We start from the raw sequence: 23,218 nt of genomic DNA on the forward strand, positions 1-23,218 counted from the left end.
ATCCACGCACCTCAGCCTCCCAAAGGCACGGGATTACAGGCTGAGCCACCGAGCCCAGCTATACCATAATGTTTTAAATGCTTAGAAGAACATATCTGTGTATTATTTATGCACTTAATATTAATATTTAAACATATTGAATGAGATTTATAGAGATGGTGGCTCAGCCTGTAATCCAAGCACTTTGGGAGGCGGAGGCAAGTGGATTGCCTGAGTCCGCGGGTTCGAGACCAGCCTGGGCACTTGGTGAGACTTCATCTCTACAATAAAATAAAATTTAAAAATAGCCAGGCATAGTTGCACACGCCTGAAGTTCCAGCTACCTGGAAGGCTGAAGCGGAAGGATCACCGGAGCCCAGCAGGTCGACGCTGGGTTGGCCGTGAGCATGTGTGCCACTGCACTCCAGCCTGGGCGAAGGAGTGAGACTCCAACTCAAAAAATAAATAAAATATAGAGATAAACATCTGGTAAACAATAGGCCTTCATGAACTGTATACTCCTCTTTGTGGCAGTTAATTTAATGTGTCAACATGACTAGGCTAAGGGATGCTCAACTAACTGGTAAGGCATTATTTCTAGATATGTCTGTGAAAGCATTATTTCTAGGTTTGTCTGTGAGGGTGTTGCTGGAAGAGGCTGGTGTTTGAATCAGTAGAGTGAGTAAGGCTCTCTCACCAATTTGGACAGACATCATCCAATCCACTGAGGGCCCAAACAATAAAAATGCAGAAGAGCAAATTCATTCTCTCTCTTCTTGTGCTGGGACATCATCGCCTCCTGCCTTCTGACATCAGAGCTCCTGGTCCTCTGGCCTTCAGATTCCAGGACTTATACCGGCACCCTAACTCAAACCCTTTCCATTTCTTAGGCCTTCAGCCTCAAATTGAATTACACCACTAAACTTCCTTGTTCTCCAATTTGCAGAGATTATGGGATTTAATTAACTTCTATAATCATGTGAGCCAATTTTGTATAATTAATCTTTTTATATGTTTATATATATTCTACTTGTTGTTTTTGACTACACACTCTCCCTCCACCAAAAGCAATTCATACCTTGGGTTCAAAACTGATCCCAGCAATGTGTCCCATGAAAATGAAGTGGCGCGTGGCACGGGGACAGTGGTGATTTACAGGGTAAAAAGGGACAGAAAGCAAAGGAAAATGTCCAGCATGGGCAGAAATGTCACCAAACCGATAAAATGAACAAATAAGATCAGGGAAAGTCTGAAGGTAAAGAAATACGAAGAAACACTTGATAGAAAAAAGAGAACAATGATACCATAACTGTCCTCTTTTTGAGCTTCTAGTATGTTCCTGTTCATATAAAATATATTACTTAGTCCTCAAAGCAACGGTATTATTATGCCCATTTTACAAGATGCACACTGAGGTTCAGAGAGGTGGAGAGAATCGTCCAAGGCCCTGCTGCTGATGGTGAACGCAAGAGCCAGCATTCAAATGCAAGGCGGCTCTTTCCGCTATGCTTCAACGGACGAGCAAGTAAAATTTAAAAAGCAAGAAAAAAAACACGTAATAGTATCCAAATCAATACAAACACACAAAAGAGCAAAAAGAAGAAGAAAAGAAAACCCCTGCAGAAGGTATGCGCGTAAACTGAGGGCCGGGTGTTAACTCGTTGACTAGAGAAGGGTGGTGGGTGGACGGAAGCGGTCAGGTCCAAGGCTACTGCGCATCGGGTTCTCAGAGAACACCCAGAACCGCAACCCACGTAGGGCCGATGGAGAGGATCAAACCTCCCACTGCCTAGAAAGGCTCCAGCGCGGCGAGGAGGCGGGGCCAGCGACCGCTTCCGGTTCCGGGCGCAAAAAAGGCCCCCACGTGTTCCGATCCGCTAGGCCCAGCGCGGCTCGGATCCGGCGGTGCTGTTTCGGCCGGGAGTGGGTGGGGGAGAAGCTGGGGCAGGGGAGGAGCCGCTGGAGCTGTCGGAGCCGTGAGTGCTGGGGGACTGGGCCGGGCCGGGCCGGATCGGTTCGGACAGAGCCGGGCAGGGCGGGGAGGAGGGGGAGGGACCGGAGACCCCGCCCCCCAGAGCCTGGGGAAATCGCTCTGTCCTGGGGAAGGGGTGGCGGCGGTGTCTTGAGGGGGCCGAGACGTGTGGCTTCGGTGTTTGCTGGTAGCCAAGCCAGCACCTACAGGGATGCGGATGGCTCTCCGGGCTTCCTTCTCTTGCTAGCCACCGCCCTCCGCCCCTCTTGGGGCCTGCAGAAACGCAATTAGTCAGTACCTCGTACCTCCTATTGATTCCGCGCCAATCGGCCCCCGGAACTGAGGGTTAGAGAAGTGGCCGAGGCTCCTTTATTTCCCGCAACCTTTCCTCACCCATCTCTGAGATTGCTCAGGAATCCTCCCGCAGGCTCTCTATCCTGCGAGCCCCATCTCCTTCCACTACCGACCGCCCCCCAACACACGCAGATATACTCGCCCGTGATTTTATCACCTGTGATCATACCAGGCCTTGGAGACCATCTGTCCTGACGCTTCTCAGCTGGCCCTGTAGCAGCCCCCGAGCTTCCCCTCTAGCCAGTAGCTGCTGTCTCCACTTAAAACTTTCCAACCCCCACCCCTCAACAGCCGGTTTTGGCACCTCTTCTCAACACCACCATCACCCTCAGCAGGAGTGTACCTGCTTCTTTTCTGTCTTGACTAAAAGTTTGTTCGTTTGTATGTCATGGATATGCAGTGTTCTCTCAGAAAGGTGTCAGCTCAGTTTTTATTTTTCTGAGCAATGGATGTTCTCATCTCGCTTCGATAACCCTGTCTGCATTGGAATCTGTACCGGCCTCCCAAAGGGGAGACTGTTAGGCCCAGCCCTTCTTGTTGAACCACCTTGGTCCTAGGGATCTTTGCTACATCCAGGCACTCAGCTTAGAGGCTAGACTCAGAACTATTGCTTTTGCTCTGTGCATGCTCTGCAGGTGACACCCAGGGCAGCTACACTCAGAAGCCACAAGGATGCCAAAGTCCCTCGTCCCTCACAACTTTTCTTCCAAGCTGCCCCATGGGCGTAGGTCCAGAAAGCTACTTCAAAAAGGTTGTGGGATAGCCATGGGAGACTTGGTGGTGGGAAGTGTGTGAACATGGAGTAGTAAGGGTTTGTGGCCGTTTGTCTTGAATAACTTTCTGCTATTACTGTCTAGCAGAAGAGAGTGGGCAGGGTTGGAGGGAGGACAGGAATTTTCCCTCTAGGACCTAACAACTGGGATTCACAGTTTTCCCCCTTCCCCAGCTTTACTCCTTTTGTACTCTACGTACTATACTCTGTTGCAGTAGAGAATCATTTCAAGGACGCAGAATGGTTTATTGCAATGTAAAAGACTCGGGTATTACAGATTATAAAGATGAGGTTTACAGGTTTAAAACATTTTTCCTCAGTTAATTTGGCACAGAGATAGAACATGGAACAGTTCTAAGATTTCCTGCTTTTGCTGTCCTCTTACCTTACCAGCAAAACCCTTCTTTACTTTGGCCAACACTGGAAAAGTTGGCTCTTTTCTGTGTGAGTCTCAGATTTACTTTCTTTGCATTAGGGAGTAGTTCTGAAACTTATCATCTTAAGTACCTGAGGAGCTTGTTAAACACAATACTGGGACCCAACCCTAAGAGTTTCAGATAATCCGTCTGGGCTGTGACTTGAGAATTTATATTTTTAACAAGTCTCAGGTGCTGGTACCACCAATCAGGGTTCCTCACTTTGAGAACTGCCTTTTGTCAAACTATAGGCAAATGTGACATACACATTACAGTGGGTTGGGGATTAGAAGACTTGTGTTTGTGTACTTCTGTGCTGGAAACCAGTAATGTGATCTTTTGTGGGTAATTTAACCCACTTAGATCTGAGCACTTTTATTTGTAAAATTCAACTAAAAAAAAAAACCAATGCTGTATTATTTTGTGCCAGATTTAAGATGAGATATTGATGAGTTTTTTCCCATTTAATTTTCTAGAGAGGGGTTTCCATTTTGATCTTACAGATTACACCCATATTCCAGGTTTCTGCTGTGAATTCTAGTGTTGTTAAAGTTCTGCTATTTCGCCCGGCTCGGTGGCTCAGCCTGTAATCCCGTGCCTTTGGGAGGCTGAGGTGAGTGGATTGCCTGAGTCCGCGGGTTTGAGACCCGCCTGGGCAGGCGAGACCTCATCTCTACAATAAATCAAAAAAATTAGCCGGGCGTGGTAGCGCGTGCCTGTAGTTCCAGCTACTTGGAAGGCTGAGGCGGAAGGATCGCCGGAAACCAGCAGGTCGAGGCTGCATGGCCGGGAGCGGCCACTGCACTCTAGTCTGGGCGACAGAGTGAGACTCCAACTCAAAAAAAAAAAAAAGTTCTGCTATTTCTACTTAACTACTTGCTAAATTTCTCAAGGTCAGAGCCTATGCTTTTTTCATCTTTCTCTGCCTATCACCTTGAATAGTGAGGGACACAATTGATGCTCAGTATTTGTAGGTTGAATGAACTGTATCCTCTGCCCTCCTCCCCTTTGAAGTTTTTCTCCACTGTTCTTATGCTACAAAATAAAGCAGGATATGACTTGTGCCACCTGATTTCCCCAAGAGATTGGAATAAATACTAATGCCAGATTCCTACAGCTATCCTTATGAATGGTTTTTTACTCAGAAGCCCTGGCATCCACTGATTTCTGAATTTTTAGTGCTTCTGTGTCCAAGTTTGGGGAAGAGAAATCATTTAATTAAATGTAGCACACACATATTAAGCACCTTTTCTACCAAGTTTTTGACAAAGTGGTAGGCACTGGGAGTATAAAAATGAGTAGGGGGTTCTATGCACTTGAGGGCAGGGCTCACAGTGGGGAGACAGACACTAAAACATGCCCATAGCAAGAATGACTTCTGGGATTACTTCACCTTTGGCTCATGATTTAGTCTTCAGTAGAAACCTCGTACTCCTCAGATTCCTCTTCACAAATTTGCTCTCGTTCAATAGGCAGGGGTCCCATCTTTTGTCATTTCATCACATGCAAGGGAGCTTTGGGGAAAACTAGAAGGAAGTCATCTAGACATAACAGTGTATGTTAATTACAAAGCTAAAAGTAGAGTTAATGACTTTTAATTTGACTACTGTTAAGAATTAACCATATCAACACCTCAGTTCAGGCTCTTTATAATATATGTTACCTTGTTATTTCTTTTTAAGTGATGGTTCCCTTAACTGGCATTGACCATGTTCATTATAGGAATTGAATACATCTAGGTTAACTCTGGCTGCCAGATGAGAGCCTTTGCTCTCATTCAGGAGAGGTGTCAGGTTTAATGTCCCCTCTTCCTACTTCAGATTAGTTTGTGATGCTCTGCTTTAAGCAGAGGCATATAGATTGACCTGCTTTATTTATACTGATAACTGCTCCTAGGAATAGTCCTTAGGGTTAAAAAACCTAGTGTTGTGTTGGAGGTTAACCATTATCACTGTGATGACCAGGTATGTAATTCTGACCTCTTAAAATCTGTATTTGGCCTCTAGCTCTTCTCAACCCTGAGGAAGTCCCTCTCTACATGCTAGGCTTATACAGTAAGCCCAAATACTCAACAAAGAAGCCATATATCTAGATCCTCTCAAAGCCCCTCATCACCATCAATAAGATGGTCCAGCTCTGTCTCTTCAGGTAAAGAAGCATCCCAGTTTTCAAGATGAGTTGATGTGACTTGTTTAAGATGACACATCTTTAAGATGTAGCACAGGGGGCAAAATACAGGTCATCTGCTCCGAAGGCAGAGCTATCTACTGTCTAACATACCTCCTAGTCTTGCTGTGTATAACTACAGAAACCTTTTAGAATAAAGTGAATTGTCATGATTTTTTTCCATTTTTGTGTTCACAGTTACTCTCAATGACATATTTACACCCACCTTATACCTTGATGCTAGCCACAAATTCTACAGCATTCAAGGCAGAAGATACTTTTGTCTTAGCCTCTGACTTCCCTGTATTACCCGCGACTTATGTGGCCTCTCTCTTTTCATTGCTTTTGTCCTGTCATTCCTTTCTGCATACCTTATTCAGTTTCTTCAGAACCTTTTGTAATAGACTTCAAGCTCCCCCCCCTTGCTACTCAAATATTACTTTTATGAAGGAAAAAAAAACTTAGGTGGCAAAAATATTTTAATTAAATCATTTTCAAGCATGGTTGAAGCATGCTGATCATCATGTTAGAAGGCCAAAAGTCAGGGGATGACTTTTGAAATGAAAGCATTCCCTTTCATTTCTTTTGCCATCCAGGTTAAGTTTTTCTAGGACTTTTTGGGTACACTGACTGGGTTTGCCTCAAATTGCCTTCTGCCAGTTACAGGGAGGAGAGAGGACTTGAATATTGGTAAGTAGAAGCATTGCTGATATGGTATTTGTTAGGAAAACCTCTCTTTAAGGTTCCATCCCATCTGTGTTCTAATACTTTTCATTTAATCTTACTTTATAAGAACAAAGCAAGGCCTGTGCTTTTGTTTGTTTGTTTTTTATTGTTTTAGCACTTTACTTTTGATATAGCAGTAAATAGGTCAAGATTTTCCTTATACATTCTAATTTTTTTTTTAATTATGATGAAATAAAGGACTGCTTGCTTATGATTGAAATCTTCTTCCCAAAAGGATGTGAAACAGCTAGTTGGGAAAAGAATAAAATATATTGAGCATCTACCATGTGCCAGACACTATGCTTAGGAATTTCTGTAGGTTACTTCATTTGCTCTTCAGAACAACCATGTCAGGTGGGTAGTAGTAGCCATCTATTGAGGATGAGACTTAGGCTTTGGGAATTAATGTCACATGGCTAATAAATGAGGGCAGGGCTTCAAACCCAGGGCTCCAAACTATTACATGGAAAGAATTGATAAATGTTTGTTTATAGGACAATTAAAATAATAAGAGAGAGAATCTTTCCAGTGGAAGGATCATTCTGGGACAATCTTCCATTTTAAAGAACAACTGCAGTATTGGAAAAACAGTTAACAGTAATTAGTTGATTTCTGTTCTAGAACAGTGAGAGGAACTGTTGAAAAGCCCTAGTTACCCCAGCAAGCAGTTGTATTCAGATTTCCAGATTGTGTGCCTACATTAAAGTAAAAGATAAGAATGAGGACTGGAAGGGTTATACATTTCTGCTAAGTATAATAATTTGAATCTAATAACTATTTTCTTCTGAAGATTGATTGCCAGTAAATAGACCATCATCTCTCCTTTAGGTAGGCAATGTATAACTACAAACCTTGTCATTTAGGGTCCGGAAAGATCACCGCAGCTAGTAGCATTTTAAGGTAGAGAACTAGGTATTTATTTATTATCTGTGGTTTTCTGTTCTTGTCAAGAGAGTTGAGTTTGGGCCTTCACTGGCATATGACATCTTAGATAAGGGGCAGAAACAGCTGAGCTGAGGATTGAGAAAGATCTTGCCTTCTCCGCTACTCCTCCCCAATCCTGCCCCAAGCATCCTAGAGACAGACACACACTCAAGAGACTAGGTCATGGGGCCTACCATGGGAGGCTTGTGAAGCATCTCTGCAGCCAGTGTTTTAGTATCTTCTGGAAGCAAGTCTCGTACATTTCCCGACCTGGTTTCATATTCTCTCTATAGTGTTTTGTTGTTCATTTTTTGTCTCGCTGTGGAATCCTTCCAAGGATTCCACAATGTCTATTGAAGGAAGGCGTTAGAATAGCAAGATCAGCAGACTGCAAGGCAGACTTGTAGTATAGCATATCCCTTGAATTATAGAATAAAAACAGAACATCCATGTCCTGTCTCTAATATTAATACTTGACGTTTATGCAGCACGTTTTAGTTTATAGAGCTCTCACATTTCAGATAATTTAGTAAGTTAGGAGAGTGGTTATCTGCAGAGGTCTTTACCCTTTAGCAAGGGTTCTTGTGTATGTTGTGATCTCACAAAACCCTTAAGGTAAATTTAGTTACTTCCGGGGTCTGAGACTGGAGTATACATTCTTGTGTATCTGGTTTGGTCCCCTGCACAGCACTCCTGTCCCTCCTGTTCCTTCCCATCTCTTACACCACCAAGGACTCCTGTCCCTCCTTCATTCCCACTGTTGCTGATCTCTTTTCCTTAATCTTATCTAGGCTGCCAAAATAAATGCAAACTAAGGAACAGAAATCTCAATTTGTAGGCTGGGTGGTGGCTCAGGCCTGTAATCCTGGCTCTTTGGGAGGCCAAGGTAGGAGGAATGCTTCAGTCCAGTAGTTCAAAACCAGTCAGGGCAACACAGTGAAGCCCCATCTCTACAAAAAAAAAAAGAAAGAAAGAAAGAAAAGAAATCTCAATTTGTGCTTTCTGGAGGGCATTTTAAAACAGCAGGTTTTATGTGGCACTTTTCTTTTTTCTTTGGAGAGCAAAGCCCTCTAAGCAGGAACTATTCTGTCAATGCATATATTATAGGGTCTATAGACTGGAATCTCTTATAACTAGTACTGCATGAAAACTGTAAGGTTCCTTGTTTACTTCGGTAGACATTGACCTTTAAGATAACGGAGATCCTAGCCAGGTACAGTGGCTCACACTTGTAATTCAGGTACTTTGGAAGGCCGAGGCCAAAGGGTTGCCTGAGCTCAGGGGTTTGAGACCAGCGTCAGCAGCTTGTTGAGACCTAATTGCTACAATAAATAAAAATTAGCTGAGTGTGGTAACACATGCATGTAGTTCCAACTACTTGGAAGACTGAGGTGGAAGGATTGCCTGAGCCCAGCAGGTTGAGGCAGCAGTGGCCATGAGCATGCCACTGCACTCCAGCCTGGGTGACAGATTGAGACTCCAACTCAAAAAATAAGAAAGATAACAGATCCTTTTATTAAACCAAAGATCCTATGTGTTAATTCTGTATTCTCTCTCCTGCTTTGCAGGAGTAGGAGTTGGGGAGGTTGAAGCTTTGTTGGAATGAATAATCAGAATTTAGTTGCATTAAATGATTTAATGTCTTCTGCTTACTAAAGTTGATTCAGACCAGGCGCGGTGGTTCAAGTCTGTGATCCCAGCACTTTGGGAGGCCAAAGCAAGAGGATTGCCTGAGCTCGGGAGTTCGAGACCAGCCTGGGCAACTAGGGGAGACCTCGTCTCTACAATAAATCACAAAAACTAGCCAGGCATGGTAGCACATGCCTGTAGTTCCAGCTACTTGGAAGGTTGAGGCGAAAGGATCACCTGAGCCCAGCAGGTCGAATCTGCGATGGCCATGAGTGTGCCACTGCCCTCTAGCCTGGGCAACAGAGACTCCAACTCTTAAAAAAAAAAATGAATAAAGTTGATTCAAATTCTCAAAGAAAAATGAATTTTTTCAAATGCCCAGTTTTTGTGACTTACATTTGGATTATCCCCAGGGGATCCTAAAGATATACTCTGATAAATTGTAGTTCCGTTACTTTGAGAACCACCAAAAGTATTCTGTTTGACTCCCAATCCAAACAATGAATGTTTTTCCCTATCTATTCGTTTATCCAGCATGTAATTTACTGGATAAATGAACGAACATGAACTAATATGACATGGTATCTATCCTTTCATAAGCAGACTTTTTAAAAATGTAGTAAGTGTTCTCTGCATTCATCAAATAAGAAGTGAATAACTGTTGTGTGCCAGGCCTCGAGGTGGATGATACATGTCCATGTCTCTGCCCTTGGAGCTTTACAGTTCAGTGAGTTCAACAGCAAGATGAACAACTTTTATGATACAAAAGAGATGCATATGCTGTGATATGGGGAAGTTCGGATTCCTATGGACACATCCATCATCTAGGAAGTTATCCTGGGAAGACAGATCTGAAGGATGAGTAGAGGGGAGAAGGAGTGGAAAAGGGTATTTCAGATGGAATGAACAACATCAGGAAGGCCCTGTGAGAGCCTAGAAGAAGAGGAAGACAGAACAGTAATTCAAGCAGTGGCTTTCAACAGGAATAGCAATCATGGGAGAAAAGAGGTAGGCAAAGCCAGGTCTTGAAGAGCTTTGGGTATCAAGTTTTAAGGAGATTAAATTTCATTCTAAGGTCTATGTGAAGCCACTGGCAGATTTTGTAGGTAGGAAGTTCACCTCTCAGACCTACTCGAAGTATCACAGGTGAGACTAACGTGGATGGGCCTCCTGCCCATTATTAAATGCCTGCACCTACCTGCCCATGCTGTCCCTCCCTTTTTGTCCCAATATCAGTTCCAGAAAGAGAAGTAAAAGTGGGAAGAGTAAATATAAACTGACTTCACCATGGCCCAAGGAGATTACAAACCAAAATAAGGTTTCTAGGGTTTAGTGTTTTATTATTATTATCATTATTATTATTTTGCATGTATGTGTGTGTTGAGATGAGGTCTCACTATTTTGTCCAGCCTGGTCTCCAACTCCTGGCCTCAAGCAATCCTCCCACCTCAGCCTCCCAAAATGCTAGGATTACAGGCATGTGCCACCATGCCTGGTTGGTTTAGGGTTTTAATACCAGTACTCCAACTAGGAGATAGGATTTGGGAGCTGATGGGGCACGGAGATTATGGAACTGAGCAACCTGCAAACCTGAGGCCTTGAATAGCTATCTCTTCCATGAAGTCTGCCTACTGGCCCAGGAAAGGTATAAGGAAGTAGGCTAGACTCCCCATAGCCTTGTAGGACAAAAATCACTTGAGGGCATATTGACCATAAACTCATTTGATAGATTATAATAGCTGTTTAAAGTGGGTTGATAACCTTGAAGGTGGATGTGAGGCAATTGTAATACAGTACAAAAAGACTGAGAAAAGAAGGATGTGTGTGGTCGCTGGCTGGAGGGGGACAAAACCAAGAAGGCTAGCTGTGAAAGTTGAACTAAGTCATTCATTCAACATGCCAGTACCTGTTTTGGGGCTGAAAATATTATCTTTTCTTTTTTTAAAGGTCCTATTAATAACTTTTTGTGAGTCAACCAGGGGAGTAGCAGTGAAGATGAAGAGATGGATGGGTTTGGAGGACACTTTTTAGAAGGTGGAATTAACAAGAGTTGGTGAACAAAAAAAAATAGTAGAAGCATAATGGAGGAAAAGTTGGTTCTTCTTATTACAGTAGGAAGAAAACCTGAGTGGAGGTTTATTCATTTTGAATGAATTTATTGTACACTTTATTATAGGTATTGGAGATTGATGGAAAACTGTCCCTGACTTCAAGAAGTTTCTCAGGAAAGATAAACAATGTCTGTGCAATGAGGCAGATACTATGATAGAAATGTGCTTAGGTTGCTATGAAAGGAAGCGCTTAGGTGATTTCTAACCATGTCTAAGGGTAAGGGGAATGAGATCAAAGAAAACATCTCAGAAGACATGAAGTCTGAGCTATGTCTTGAAAGATAAGTAAAGCTTGACCTAACCAAGGATAATGAATCAGAAGGAACAGCATTTTCAAAAGCTGAAGAGGATGAACTCTTATGTGCTTTCCATGCACACGCATATGCACACAACTGTGTGTCGGAAGGGATTGGAGAGGAGGGCAAAGGAAATAAGATGAAGGTCAGCCTAATATATAATAATACTTAAAAGCTTGTAGTTCACTTAACAAGACAGAGAGGAGTTCCTGAGGGTTCTTAAATAAGAAAAGGACACAACTAGACTTGCCAAGAGAGCTCACTCTGGTGATACCATGAATGGTAACTTGAAATTAACCATCTGCAGGCAGACAGTTCACATTTAGAGGCTGTTCTAATAACCCACTAGAGAACAGATAAGGCCCTAACCTGCAAATCATGGGAATGAAGAAGACAGAACCTGCTAAAAAGAAATAGTAACACACTGTGCAGCATTGAAGGAGGAAGGGGAAGAGGATGGAGAGTATTCTATGCGGAAGGAACAGCCTTCAAAAAAACATAGAGACCAAAAAGGCACTTTGTAGAGAGATCAGCAATGCATTCATTATAGCTAGGCACTACAGAAAAAGGGAGGCTGTGAGGCTTGAAAAATACATTGGGGGCTGATGGTAAAGAGCTTCATGTGCCATTCCCAGGATTTTGGAACTGATCCTACTAAATAACTAAGATATTGTTTTTAAGTATTGAGTAATATAGTTGGAACTGTGATTTAGAAAGATAACAATTAACATTGGGAGCCATCATTCTTCTAAACACTTTCAAGATAGTAATACATTTAATCCTCATAGTGAATCTGTTAGATGGCTACTGTCATCTCCATTCTGTAGACAGGGAAACTGCAATTAAAAAATAATTAAGAACTTACACGTGGTCCCACTGTGGGAATACTTAGAAAACAATAGAGCCAGGATTCAAACCCAGGCAGTCTGACTCCAGGATGCTCACCCTTACATGCCTCTCTCATGGTTGGTGTTTCTCAACCATGGATGCACATTAGAACCACATGTAGCATTTCCAAAGATACAGTTGCCTGAATTGACTGAATCAGAATGTCCAAAGAATGATGTGTGATGCTGTGTTTTGCAAAAGCTCCGCAGGTAATTCTGTTGCGCTTCGCTCATAGTTGAGTACTGCTGGGATCCTGGTAAGGAATTATAGTAGTAGCTAGGAAGGAGGTGATGAGGGCCCAAACTCAAGCAGTCTGTAGGGAGGAAGAAGAAGAGGAAAATTCCTACTTCATGGAATTGGCAATATTCACGAAGCAGGAATGCAGTGTTTTCCTACTGAGTATGAACCTTGCCTAGGAAGAGGGCTAAGGACCCTACCTTCCGTCTTGGATTATCCATTCTCAGCTAGATCTGTTGACAAGATATGGTCATTGAGATTGGGGGAAAGGGGATTTAATCATCTGAAGAAGTATTATGTGTAGATGATGATGATCGAACTCAGAACTGTTATCCTCGTATATAATTTCATGCTTATATTATTGTTTGTCTTTAATTCTCTACCCCAGGTTCCTTGGGAGAAATTCCTCAAGGTGTCCAGGCTGAGACTAGGGGATAACGACAGCGTGGTCTCTAGATGGTGTGAGACCACTACAGAGCCAGGAAATGGCTACAGCCTTGGAACCAGAGGACCAGGATCTTTGGGAAGAAGAGGGAATTCTGATGGTGAAACTGGAAGATGATTTCACCTGTAGGCCAGAGTCTGTCTTGCAGAGGGATGACCCTGTGCTGGAGACCTCCCACCAGAACTTCCGATGCTTCCGCTACCAGGAAGCAGCAAGCCCTCGAGAAGCTCTCATCAGGCTCCGAGAACTGTGTCACCAGTGGCTAAGGCCAGAGAGGCGGACAAAGGAGCAGATCCTAGACCTGCTTGTGCTGGAACAATTCCTTACCGTCTTGCCTGGAGAACTGCAGAGCTGGGTGCGGGGCCAACGGCCAGAAAGTGGCGAGGAGGCAGTGACGCTGGTGGAGGGTTTGCAGAAACAACCCAGGAGACCAAGGCGGTGGGTGAGGAGGGGGAGTCCTGATCTGTGTGATGTGGAGGGGGACAATTTGCTGGAAGACTGGATTTGAGGGGAGGGTTTACAGGAACCAGGATCTTCATGAATTATTCTTTAAAATAATAATCTCTGCCCTTGGGTTGCCCCATGGGTCAGGGTGTATGTGTGTGTGTGTGTATGTGTATGTGTGTATGTGTATGTGTGTGTATGACTTTCTGGTTTTTGGAACACCTGCCTAGGACCATCTGAGGGGCCTCAGTGCCCCTCAAGGGTCATGGCTTTGGTGTGTGTGTGTGTGTGTGTGTGTGTGTGTATGAGTATGACTTTCTGGTTTTGGGAACACCTGCCTAGGACCATCTGAGGGGCCTCAGTGCCCCTCAAGGGTCATGGCTTTGGTTTCCTTTCTTTGGATGTTGAACTTTGGGCTCCCAGAGAGGAGAATTTTGTGACTTCCTCAGAGGTTCTCATAGACCCTCAGTCACAGATCCTCCCTCCAGGGTGGTAAGCTAGGGAAGCAGGCAGCAAGGAGAGCTGCAGCCAGGATAGGTAGAAGTGAGGAGGATGGGTGCCTCAGAGCTCTGGGTGATGGCGGCCAGGGTCAGGGGAAGCAAGGAAGCCATGCAATTCCTGCGTGTCCCCTGCATTGTCTTGGTAAGGATAGCCTTCAGCTCCTCTTTGCATGCCCAGTGAAATTGGAGTTTCCTCATCTGGGCCCCTCTGGGAGTTTTTCTCTAGGCAGCTTCTCCTAAAATAAGCCCTGATGACAACCAAAAACTTCCTCCTGACTCCATGGTGACTGGAGGTTGGAATTATTCCCAGGTGACTGTCCATGTTCACGGCCAGGAAGTCCTGTCAGAGGAGACAGTGCATCTAGGAACAGAGCCCGAATCACCTAGTGAGCTGCAGGATCCTGCGCAGACCTCGCTCCTTGAGCAGTCCCATGAGGAAACCACACAGAGCCCTGATCTGGGGGCACCAGCAGAGCAGAGCCCACACCAGGAAGAGGAGTTCCAGCCCCTGCAGGAGAGCGGTGGGAAGCCTCAGCAGAAAGGGGGGATTGTGGCAGAGTATGGGTGGGGAGGGGGGTGTTTGTCCTATACCAAGGAGGCTGGGTAGACTGTGAAGGGATGAGGTCACAGAATCCAGGACATCGAGGAGGCAGGACCTGCTAGCAACTCCAATATACAGGACCACGCTTAGATCATGATATTCTTGCCTGTTCTAGCATTCCAATAGTCTTCTAGGTGGTGAGAATGGGATGACTTAAGCTGCCCTTAGGGCAGATCCTTGAGTCCCATAATAGGGAGGTTAGGGCCACCTTCCTACCAGAGATGATGGGGGATGCTAAGCTTTTTGCCAGGTATTGGGCTGTATAGCATATTGCTGATCTTTGTCTTCTTTTCTTCTTAGAGCTCCCAGTGCTCCAGGACCCAGACCTTCCTGCAGAGAGGAGCTCTGGAGACTCAGAGATGGTTGCCCTTCTTACTGCTCTATCACAGGTGCACCCTAGTTCCCTCTGTACCACAGAGAATTTGTTTGATGAACTACTGGACACTAGTCATATGTTAAACAGGTCAAACAGGATGCCACAGTTCTGCAGGTGCCTAGAAGGGGAGGAAATAATGAGATAAATTAAAATAGTCTCTGTGAGATCTGCAGGCTCCAGCGGCTCTTTATTTACCATTAGCCAGAAGAACTAATGAAATGGGATTCTTTTTAATAATCCAGTACAGCTTTGAAGTTGTTAAATGAGGGGTGGGGGTTTTTGTGTGTTTGCTTTTGGTTTGTTTGTTTTGAGACAGGGTCTTCCTGTCATCCTAGCTACAGTGCAGTGGCAGAGTCATAGCCCATTGTAACCTCAAACTCCTGACCTCTGGTGATCGACCAGCCTCCTGAGTAGCTAGAGCTATGGGAGTGCACTACCACAACTGCATAATTTTTTCATTTTTTATAGAGGCAGGGTCTGTTCTGTTGCCCAAGCTGGTCTTAAACTCCTGGCCTCAAACGGTCCTTCCACCTCAGCCTCCAAAAGGGCCTGGAATTACAGGTGTTAGCTACCACACCAGCCCTGTTTTGGGGTTTTTTTAAGGAATAAACTTAATAGTCATTTGTAAAAATGACTGACTGTACTGTTACGGCATATATGAAGTATTTGCCATGTTCAAAGCCCCGAAAACTAAGCTATATGATTAGAGGGAAAAAGAATAAAATACTGTGGTTCTAAACTGTAGTCTAGCTGAGGAAAACACCCAGTTTTTGCTGTACACTATGTAAATTATAAAGATATTTAGAGTTAGGGAGTTTTCAGGAAAGATAAATTTTTGCAGAAATATCGATAGCATTAAAGCATCAACTAGGGAGTTGAATGGTGACTTTTAAGACCTTGAATTTCTTTCTTTTATATTTTAAGGATGTGGGGTACCATTCAGGATTAGATATACAAATGATGATTATACAGGTAAAGTTTGGGCCTCACTTTGGTCTCCACTTTGCCTGGTTTAAGATCAAGTACCCTTGTTGATGAAGTATACTTCCCCCAACCCCCAGCAGTTTCCCACTACTGCCAATCTCTTTCTTACAGTATTATGATAATTGTCCAGGGATAGCTTATGAGTGAGAACATGTGGTTCTCAGTTCTTTGTTTCTGTGATAGATGACTCAGTATTATAGACTCTTAAGTCCATCCAAGTTGCTGTGAAGTTCATAATTTTGTCCTTCTTTATGGCTACATAATATTCCATCATGTATATATACCACATTTTTTTAAAATCCAGTCTACTTTCTATGGGCAGCATGATTGGTTCCATGTTTTTGCTATTGTGAATAATGCTGCAATAAACATGGATGTGCAGGTATCTTTTTCATAGAGTGATTTGAGTTCCTCTGAGTATATTCCCAGAAGGCAGATCGCTGGGTCATATAGAAGGTCAACTTATAGATCTTTTAGGAACAGCCACACTGTTTTCCACAGAGGTTGTACTAGTTTATGCTCCCACCAACAGTGTAGAAGTGTTCCCTTTTCCCTGCATCCTCTCCATCGTCTGTTGTTTTTTGTTATTGATGATGGCCATTCTAAGTGGAGTTAGGTGGTATCTTAGTGTAGTTTTAATTTGCACTTCTTTGATGACTAGTGAGACTGAGCATTTTTTCATGTATCTGTTGGCTGCTCATATGTCTTCTTTTGAGAAGTATCTAATCATATGTTTTGCCACTTTTGTTGTTGTTGTTGTTGTTGTTGTTTTGAGTTGGAGTCTCATTCCGTCACTCAAACTGGAGTGCAGTGGCCGCTCCCGGCCACCACAGCCTCGACCTGCTGGGCTCTGGCGATCCTTCCCCCTCAGCCTTCCAAGTAGAAGTACAGGCACGCGCTACCATGCCCGCTTATTTTTTTTTATTTATTGTAGAGATGAGGTCTCGCCAAGTTGCCCAGGCGGGTCTCGAACCCACGAACTCAGGCAGTTCACTCACCTCAGCCTCCCAAAGTGCTGGGATTACAGGCTGAGCCACTGAACCCAGCTTGTTTTGCCACTTTGTAATAGGGCTGTTTGTTTTTTTCTTTTTAGCACATTTGAGTTCCTTGTAGATCTTAGATGTTAGATCTTTGTTAGATATACAGTTGGCAAATATTTTTTCCCAATCTATGGGCTGGCTCCCTCTCTATTTATGGTTTCTTTTGCTTTGCAGAAGCTTTTCAGTTTGATGAGGTGCCACTTATCTATCTTATCTCTTATGGCCAGGGATTTGGGGTTTTGATCAGGAATTGGTTGCCAATTCCAACTTCCATAAGGTTGTCTCCTGCATTTTCTAAGGTTCTTATAGGTTGAGGTTTTACGTTTAGATCATTGATCCACTTAGAGTTGATTTTTGTTTATGGTGATAGGTAGGGGTCTTGTTTTAATCTTCTGCTTGTGGTCAACCAGTTTTCCCAGTACCATTTACTGAATAAGTTCTCCTCTCCCCAGCAGTTGTTAGTGGAGGCTTCATCAAAGTTGGTTGAGAAATTGAGATTTTGCTTCTAGAATCTCTATCTTGTGCCATTGGTCTATATACTTGTTCGTGTACAAATACCAGGCTGTTTTGATTATTGTAGCCTTATAATAAAGCTTAAAGTCTGGAAGGGTGATACCTCCCACCTTGTTTTGTTTTTTTGTTGTTTTTTTTTTTGCTGAGAATTATTTTGACTATTTGTGGTCATTTATGTTTCCATATGAATTTCTGTATTGTCATTTCTAGGTCTGAGGAGAATAATGTTGGTAGTTTTTTGCTTTGTTTTTGGTTTGTTTTTTTTTTGAGTCAGAGTTTCACTTTGTCACCCAGGCTGGAGTGCAGTGGCACACTCATGGCCACTGTAGCCTCAGCTTTCTGGGCTCAGGTGATCCTTCTGCCTCAGCTTCCCAAGTAGTTGGAACTACAGGCGTGCATTTCCACACCCAGCTAGTTTTTTTATTTATTGCAGAGACAAAGTCTTGCCAAATTGCCCAGACTGGTCTCAAACCCATGGGATCAAGCAATCCTCTCACATCAACCTCCCAAAGTGCTGGGATTACAGGCGTGAGCCACCACACCTGGCTGATGTTGGTAGTTTAATGGGTATTGCATTAAATCTGTAGATTGGCTTGAAGTTTAAACAGTACCTTAAAGAAGAACATGAGGTGATCCTGAGGGAAAGCAGGGGAGTTGGAGGGGGCGGGACTACCGCAAAAGTCAGGAAACAGTGAGAGGAGACATATAGCTTCCTTGATTTCAAATAACCCATTCAAGTTTCTTTTGTCTTCTGAATGGATTCTGCTATGTATAACCTCCATCTGGAAGCAATATATGAGGCTACCTGAAGCATCACGTTTTGATTAAATCTTTGTGTTGTTTCAGGGACTGGTAACTTTCAAGGATGTGGCTGTATGCTTCTCCCAGGACCAGTGGAGTGATCTGGATCCGACACAGAAAGAGTTCTATGGAGAGTATGTCTTGGAAGAAGACTGTGGAATCGTGGTCTCTCTGTGTAAGGAATTTCAAGTGTTCTCGAGTGTTCTGAGCAGAGATCTTTTTGCTGCTGGAAATTTGAAGAGTTTTTTGTTATTTTTTTGTTTTTGTTTTTTGAGCTGGAGTCTCTCACTTTGTCACCCAGGCTGGAGTGCAGTGGCACACTCACAGCCACCCCAGTGTCAACCTGCTAGGCTCTGGCTATCCTTCCGCCTCAGCCTTCCAAGTAGTCAGAACTACAGGCGCGTGCGACCACACCCAGCTAATTTTTTTTTATTTATTGTAGAGACAAGGTCTCGCCAAGTTGCCCAGGTTGGTCTTGAACCCACTTACTCAGGTAATTCACACACCTCGGCCTCCCAAAGTGCTGAGATTATAGGCTGAGCTACCGAGCCCAGCCATTTGGAGAGTTTTAGTTAATATGCTGGACTTCTTTTATTCCTACCCTACCAACTAATTTGAGAAATTACCTGAAGAAGGTAGTATCCTTCCAAATTAAAGAAAAGAGAAAATAAGAAAATAAATTTATAATACTATATGTTTTGTATAGAAATATTTGAGGTAAGCATACGAGTTTTAAAACAAACAAGCAATAAGAGTTAGAGATATCTACTTCTTTGAATATGGGAAAAGAGGATAAGGTCTACAGCAGTATAATTACCGTGCTTCAGGGAAAAGCAACAGAAAGGCAAGAGATATGCAGTACTTGGTAAAGGTGCTCATGCCTAAAAGAGACCAAAGATCAACTAAGCTGTCTGTGTATTTGCTCTGCAACTGACCAAGCAGAAAAGATCTTGATGTCCTGTTTTCCCTCTCTTGAGCAGCATTTCCAATCCCCAGACCTGATGAGATCTCCCAAGTTAGAGAGGAAGAGCCTTGGGTCCCAGATATCCAAGAGCCTCAAGAAACTCAAGATCCAGAAATCCTGAGTTTTACCTATACAGGTGAGGATTGAGAAAAGGGGTCTTACCCAGCCTGGGCCAGTAGTTCCTCTAGGCAGTGCTTCTTTCTCTCTCTCTCTCTAGAGCCTCCCTGCCCCTTGGTTCTTCTGACATGTCAGCCAGTACTGCAATCTCCCTCTGAAAGGCAAATTCTTCTGTCATTTTCCTCCCGTTAAACTCTTTTTGAGTCAGAGTCTCACTCAGTTACCCAGGCTGAAGTGCAGCGGCACACCCATGGCTATTGCAGCTTCAACCTGCTGGGCTCAGGTGATCCTTCCTCAGCCTTCCAAGAAACCGGGGCTATAGGGAGACACTATCATGCCCAGCTAATTTTTTTATTTATTGTAGAGATAGGGTCTCACCAAGTTGCTGGTCTCAAAATTCTAGGCTCAGGCAATTCTCTTGTCTCTGCCTTTCAAAGTGTTGGAATTACAAGCATGAGCCATAGCACCTGGCCATTTTCCTCTTTTATCCCTCCCATTATTGTTTGAAGGCTATGTAACGCAAAATGGTGAAAGAAAAATAAAACAAACTATGCAGTTCACTTAAACCCTTCATCCTCAGTCTGTACATTTGTAAAATGAGTATTATGATATTTGTTCAAACTAAGGCTTGTTGATAGCTTAACATATGAGAAAGTGCCTGGCTAAGGACAAGCATTCCATTGACTGGTTATTTCCTTCTTTCCCAACCTCTATGGTTATGAAATACAAGCTTTTCTCTAGAAGGTCCTGCCCTCCCAAAACCCTTTTTAAAATTTCCCTGTTGTGTAGAAGAAATTTTTGCCACTATTAATTTCCCTTCCTCTTACCTTTTCTACAGGAGACAGGAGTGAAGATGAAGAAGAATGTCTTGAGCAGGAAGATCTAAGTTTAGAGGATATGCATAGGTCTGTTCTGGGTGATCCAGAAATTCACCGAACTCCAGACTGGGAAATAGTCTTTGAGGATAATCCAGTTAGACTTAATGAAAGAACATTTGGTACAAATATTTCTCAAGAGAATAGTTGTGTGAACCTTCAGGAAACCATGCCTGTCCTCCCCCTGTTAGGGCGACATCATGACTGTTCTGTGTGTGGAAAAAGCTTCACTTGTAATTCCCACCTTGTCAGACACCTGAGAACTCACACAGGAGAGAAACCTTATAAATGTATGGAATGTGGAAAAAGTTACACACGGAGCTCACATCTTGCCAGGCACCAAAAAGTTCATAAGATAAACACTTACAAATATCCCCTAAACCGGAAGAACTTAGGTGAGACCTCCCCTCTAATCCAAACTCAGAGAACTCCATCTGTTGAGAAACCCTATAGATGTGACGATTGTGGAAAACACTTCCGCTGGACTTCAGATCTTGTCAGGCATCAAAGGACACATACAGGAGAAAAACCTTTCTTCTGTACTATTTGTGGCAAAAGCTTCAGCCAGAAATCTGTACTAACAACACACCAAAGAATCCATCTTGGAAACACACCCTACTTGTGTGGAGAATGTGGAGAGGACTTCAGTGACCACAGGCGGTACCTGGCACACCGGAAGACGCATGCAGCTGAGGAACTCTATCTCTGCAACGAGTGTGGGCGGTGCTTCAACCAGAGCGCAGCATTTGCCAAGCACCTGAGAGGACATGCCTCTGTGAGGCCCTGCCGATGCAACGAATGTGGGAAAAGCTTCAGTCGGAGGGACCACCTTGTCAGGCATCAGAGAACACACACTGGTGAGAAACCGTTCACATGCCCTACCTGTGGAAAAAGCTTCAGCAGAGGATATCATTTAATCAGACATCAGCGGACCCACTCAGAAAAGACCTCCATGTGAGGAGGTCTGCTGTTAGATCTCACCTGAGGGAGGTGAGAGAGAAGAAAATCCCTCTGGTCAGCCTGGGAAGACATTTTCTAGGGAGTTTTCTGACCTGCCCAGAGCTTACATCACCTCTTCCCACAACTACATAAAAACCCAGACAGAACTTCTCAGCCTTCTACGCCTTGAGGAGATGTTTTGTCCAAAGTACAACCTGAATGCAGCTTCTCCTTCACTGGAGTGCTCCTGCCTCTACCTCGTGGGTGTGAAGTAGGAGAATTAGAAGACTTAAGAGGTTATGGTTACAGTATTGTCCAAAAATGGGCTGTTACATATCCTAAAGACTGCTTAACAGCTTCAAGTTGAACGTGGCCAAGGACAGCCCCTTAGGTTTGGTAAGGGACCAGCCTGAAGGATTCTGTCCTTACTGGGCTCAAATCTTAAAGCACACAGCTCTGAACTCAAGACAGGAGGTTTGCATCTTAATGGCTTTGCCACACATTCACAGGATAACTGTGAAAATCCCTCGCTGTCTGATTCACTTCTTACCATGCACTTTCCTTTGATGCTGGGGGAAATGGGAGAAGTGGGCAAAAACCTCAAGGCTGCTTCATATGGACCTTGTCAAGCTGCTCCCTCCCCCAATGTCAAAATGATATCAGGTGCCAAACACTGCTAGAAAGAAGGGCCTAGTCAGAAGCCTCTTTTCTTGTGGGTTTTGTTTTTGTTTCCTTTTTAAAATACTCATGTCTTTACCCTTCTCACTGTTCAACCAGTCTCTTGGTTTTGCCCCTGGCACTTCTACTACAAATGAGATGTAGTTTTTGGGTGTTGAAGGATTCAGTAAAGCATAATTAAGTCAATGAAGTCATTTACATTCCCACATATGCACAGGCTCGCCCCTTCTCCACACCCCCTTCATATGGGTGGTATGAATGGGGATTTTGGAACAGTGTCAGCTTACAAAGACACTATAACAATTCATCATGATTACCTGGGCCATTTCATTTACATGAAGAAAACTGGAGAAGTTCTAAGATCAAACTATGGAAAAGTAAGAAAAAGTTGGCAAGACCATTCTCCTGACATCTATTCACCAACCTTCCCTGCCTCAGTTTTCTAACATCATGGAAAATTATGAACCCCAGCACCTGGGACCCTGAGGAATTTACCAGGAGTAAATGTCTTTCATGTATTTGTGTTGTTTGCTTTTTCTTATGTGATTTTATTTTCATGTAACTAAGAACTAAATAATATGATGGCCCAAGGATCTCAGTTGCCTGTTAAAGTTTCCATGCAGATGAGGCTGAATAATTATGAACCTCACCTGCTCCGACTGTGGAAGTGGCAAGGACTGGGGAGACATTTTTCATAAATGTAGCACAGGGTATGGGGTTAAAGCATGAGAGGGAGACCGTCTTCTGTGCCTGGTTTCTCCTGCTCTATTTCACAATCCATTATGGGCCAGTGTACACCAGAGGAATATGGAGGGAGTTAAGACTCCAAGCCTAATGGCCCAACAAGGAAATTCTTATTTTGGTCAGTGATATTCTGATGGACTGGTTTGGTTTTAATACCAGTCAACCATTTTCCTTCTGGAAACATACACATATGAAATAAATAAAGGTAACATTTGCAGCCAAGTTCCCTGGTTTCTGGGACTTTCCATCTTACCCATTCCATTTCCAGGACTTCAAGGTCCTGATGCTTCGGAGGTCATTTTGTATAAATGATCTGGGAGTACAGAGCATTCTTCCATGTGAGTAGGGAAATTAGTTACAATTTAGCAGAGCCACAAGTGGAATATATGGACACTGAGGTACGCTCCAAGCCCATGACACTATCCTAATATGCAGGTATTTCTCAACCATAATGGCAAAGGTCTAAGCACAATTTGGGCTGGATAAAATAGCACAACCTCAAAAAAATGATTTCTTCTAGCTCATACTTAAACCATTTACAGAAGTTGATAAAATACTGGAGATGACAACAAATTGACCATTTATTCTCTGATTCATTTGCATTACTATGGTAAGTGAATTCTATATAAGGGTGATGTTTGAGAGACTGGTCCAGTTTGTTAGAGCATCAAATATTACCATTCTTGATACCCTTGCAAAGTTTCATATGCTGACTCTAAATCTCTGG

At 43.5% G+C, this 23,218-nt stretch overlaps 1 protein-coding gene across 2 annotated transcripts; it reads left to right on the plus strand.

Annotated features, from left to right (window-relative positions):
• The first annotated feature begins 1,816 nt into the window (after window positions 1–1,816).
• Window positions 1,817–22,713, plus strand: ZNF202 (zinc finger protein 202). Of its 2 annotated transcripts, XM_021706539.1 has the most exons (9): window positions 1,825–1,955; window positions 2,941–3,056; window positions 3,252–3,368; window positions 12,859–13,357; window positions 14,170–14,380; window positions 14,761–14,849; window positions 18,220–18,349; window positions 19,155–19,274; window positions 20,094–22,713. In XM_021706539.1, the coding sequence occupies exons 4-9, from the start codon at window positions 12,956–12,958 to the stop codon at window positions 21,086–21,088; spliced, it is 1,947 nt and encodes a 648-aa protein (XP_021562214.1). In that variant the 5' UTR covers window positions 1,825–1,955; window positions 2,941–3,056; window positions 3,252–3,368; window positions 12,859–12,955; the 3' UTR covers window positions 21,089–22,713. The 2 variants fall into 2 exon arrangements, with proteins under 2 accessions (XP_008071379.1, XP_021562214.1); XM_008073188.2 differs by lacking the exons at window positions 2,941–3,056; window positions 3,252–3,368 and having other exon boundaries at window positions 1,817–1,955.
• The last annotated feature ends 505 nt before the right edge of the window (window positions 22,714–23,218 follow it).

The sequence above is a fragment of the Carlito syrichta genome, unplaced genomic scaffold (genome assembly GCF_000164805.1).
Source record: "Carlito syrichta isolate Samal-C Ts95f unplaced genomic scaffold, Tarsius_syrichta-2.0.1 Scaffold315753, whole genome shotgun sequence".
NCBI lineage: Eukaryota > Metazoa > Chordata > Mammalia > Primates > Tarsiidae > Carlito > Carlito syrichta.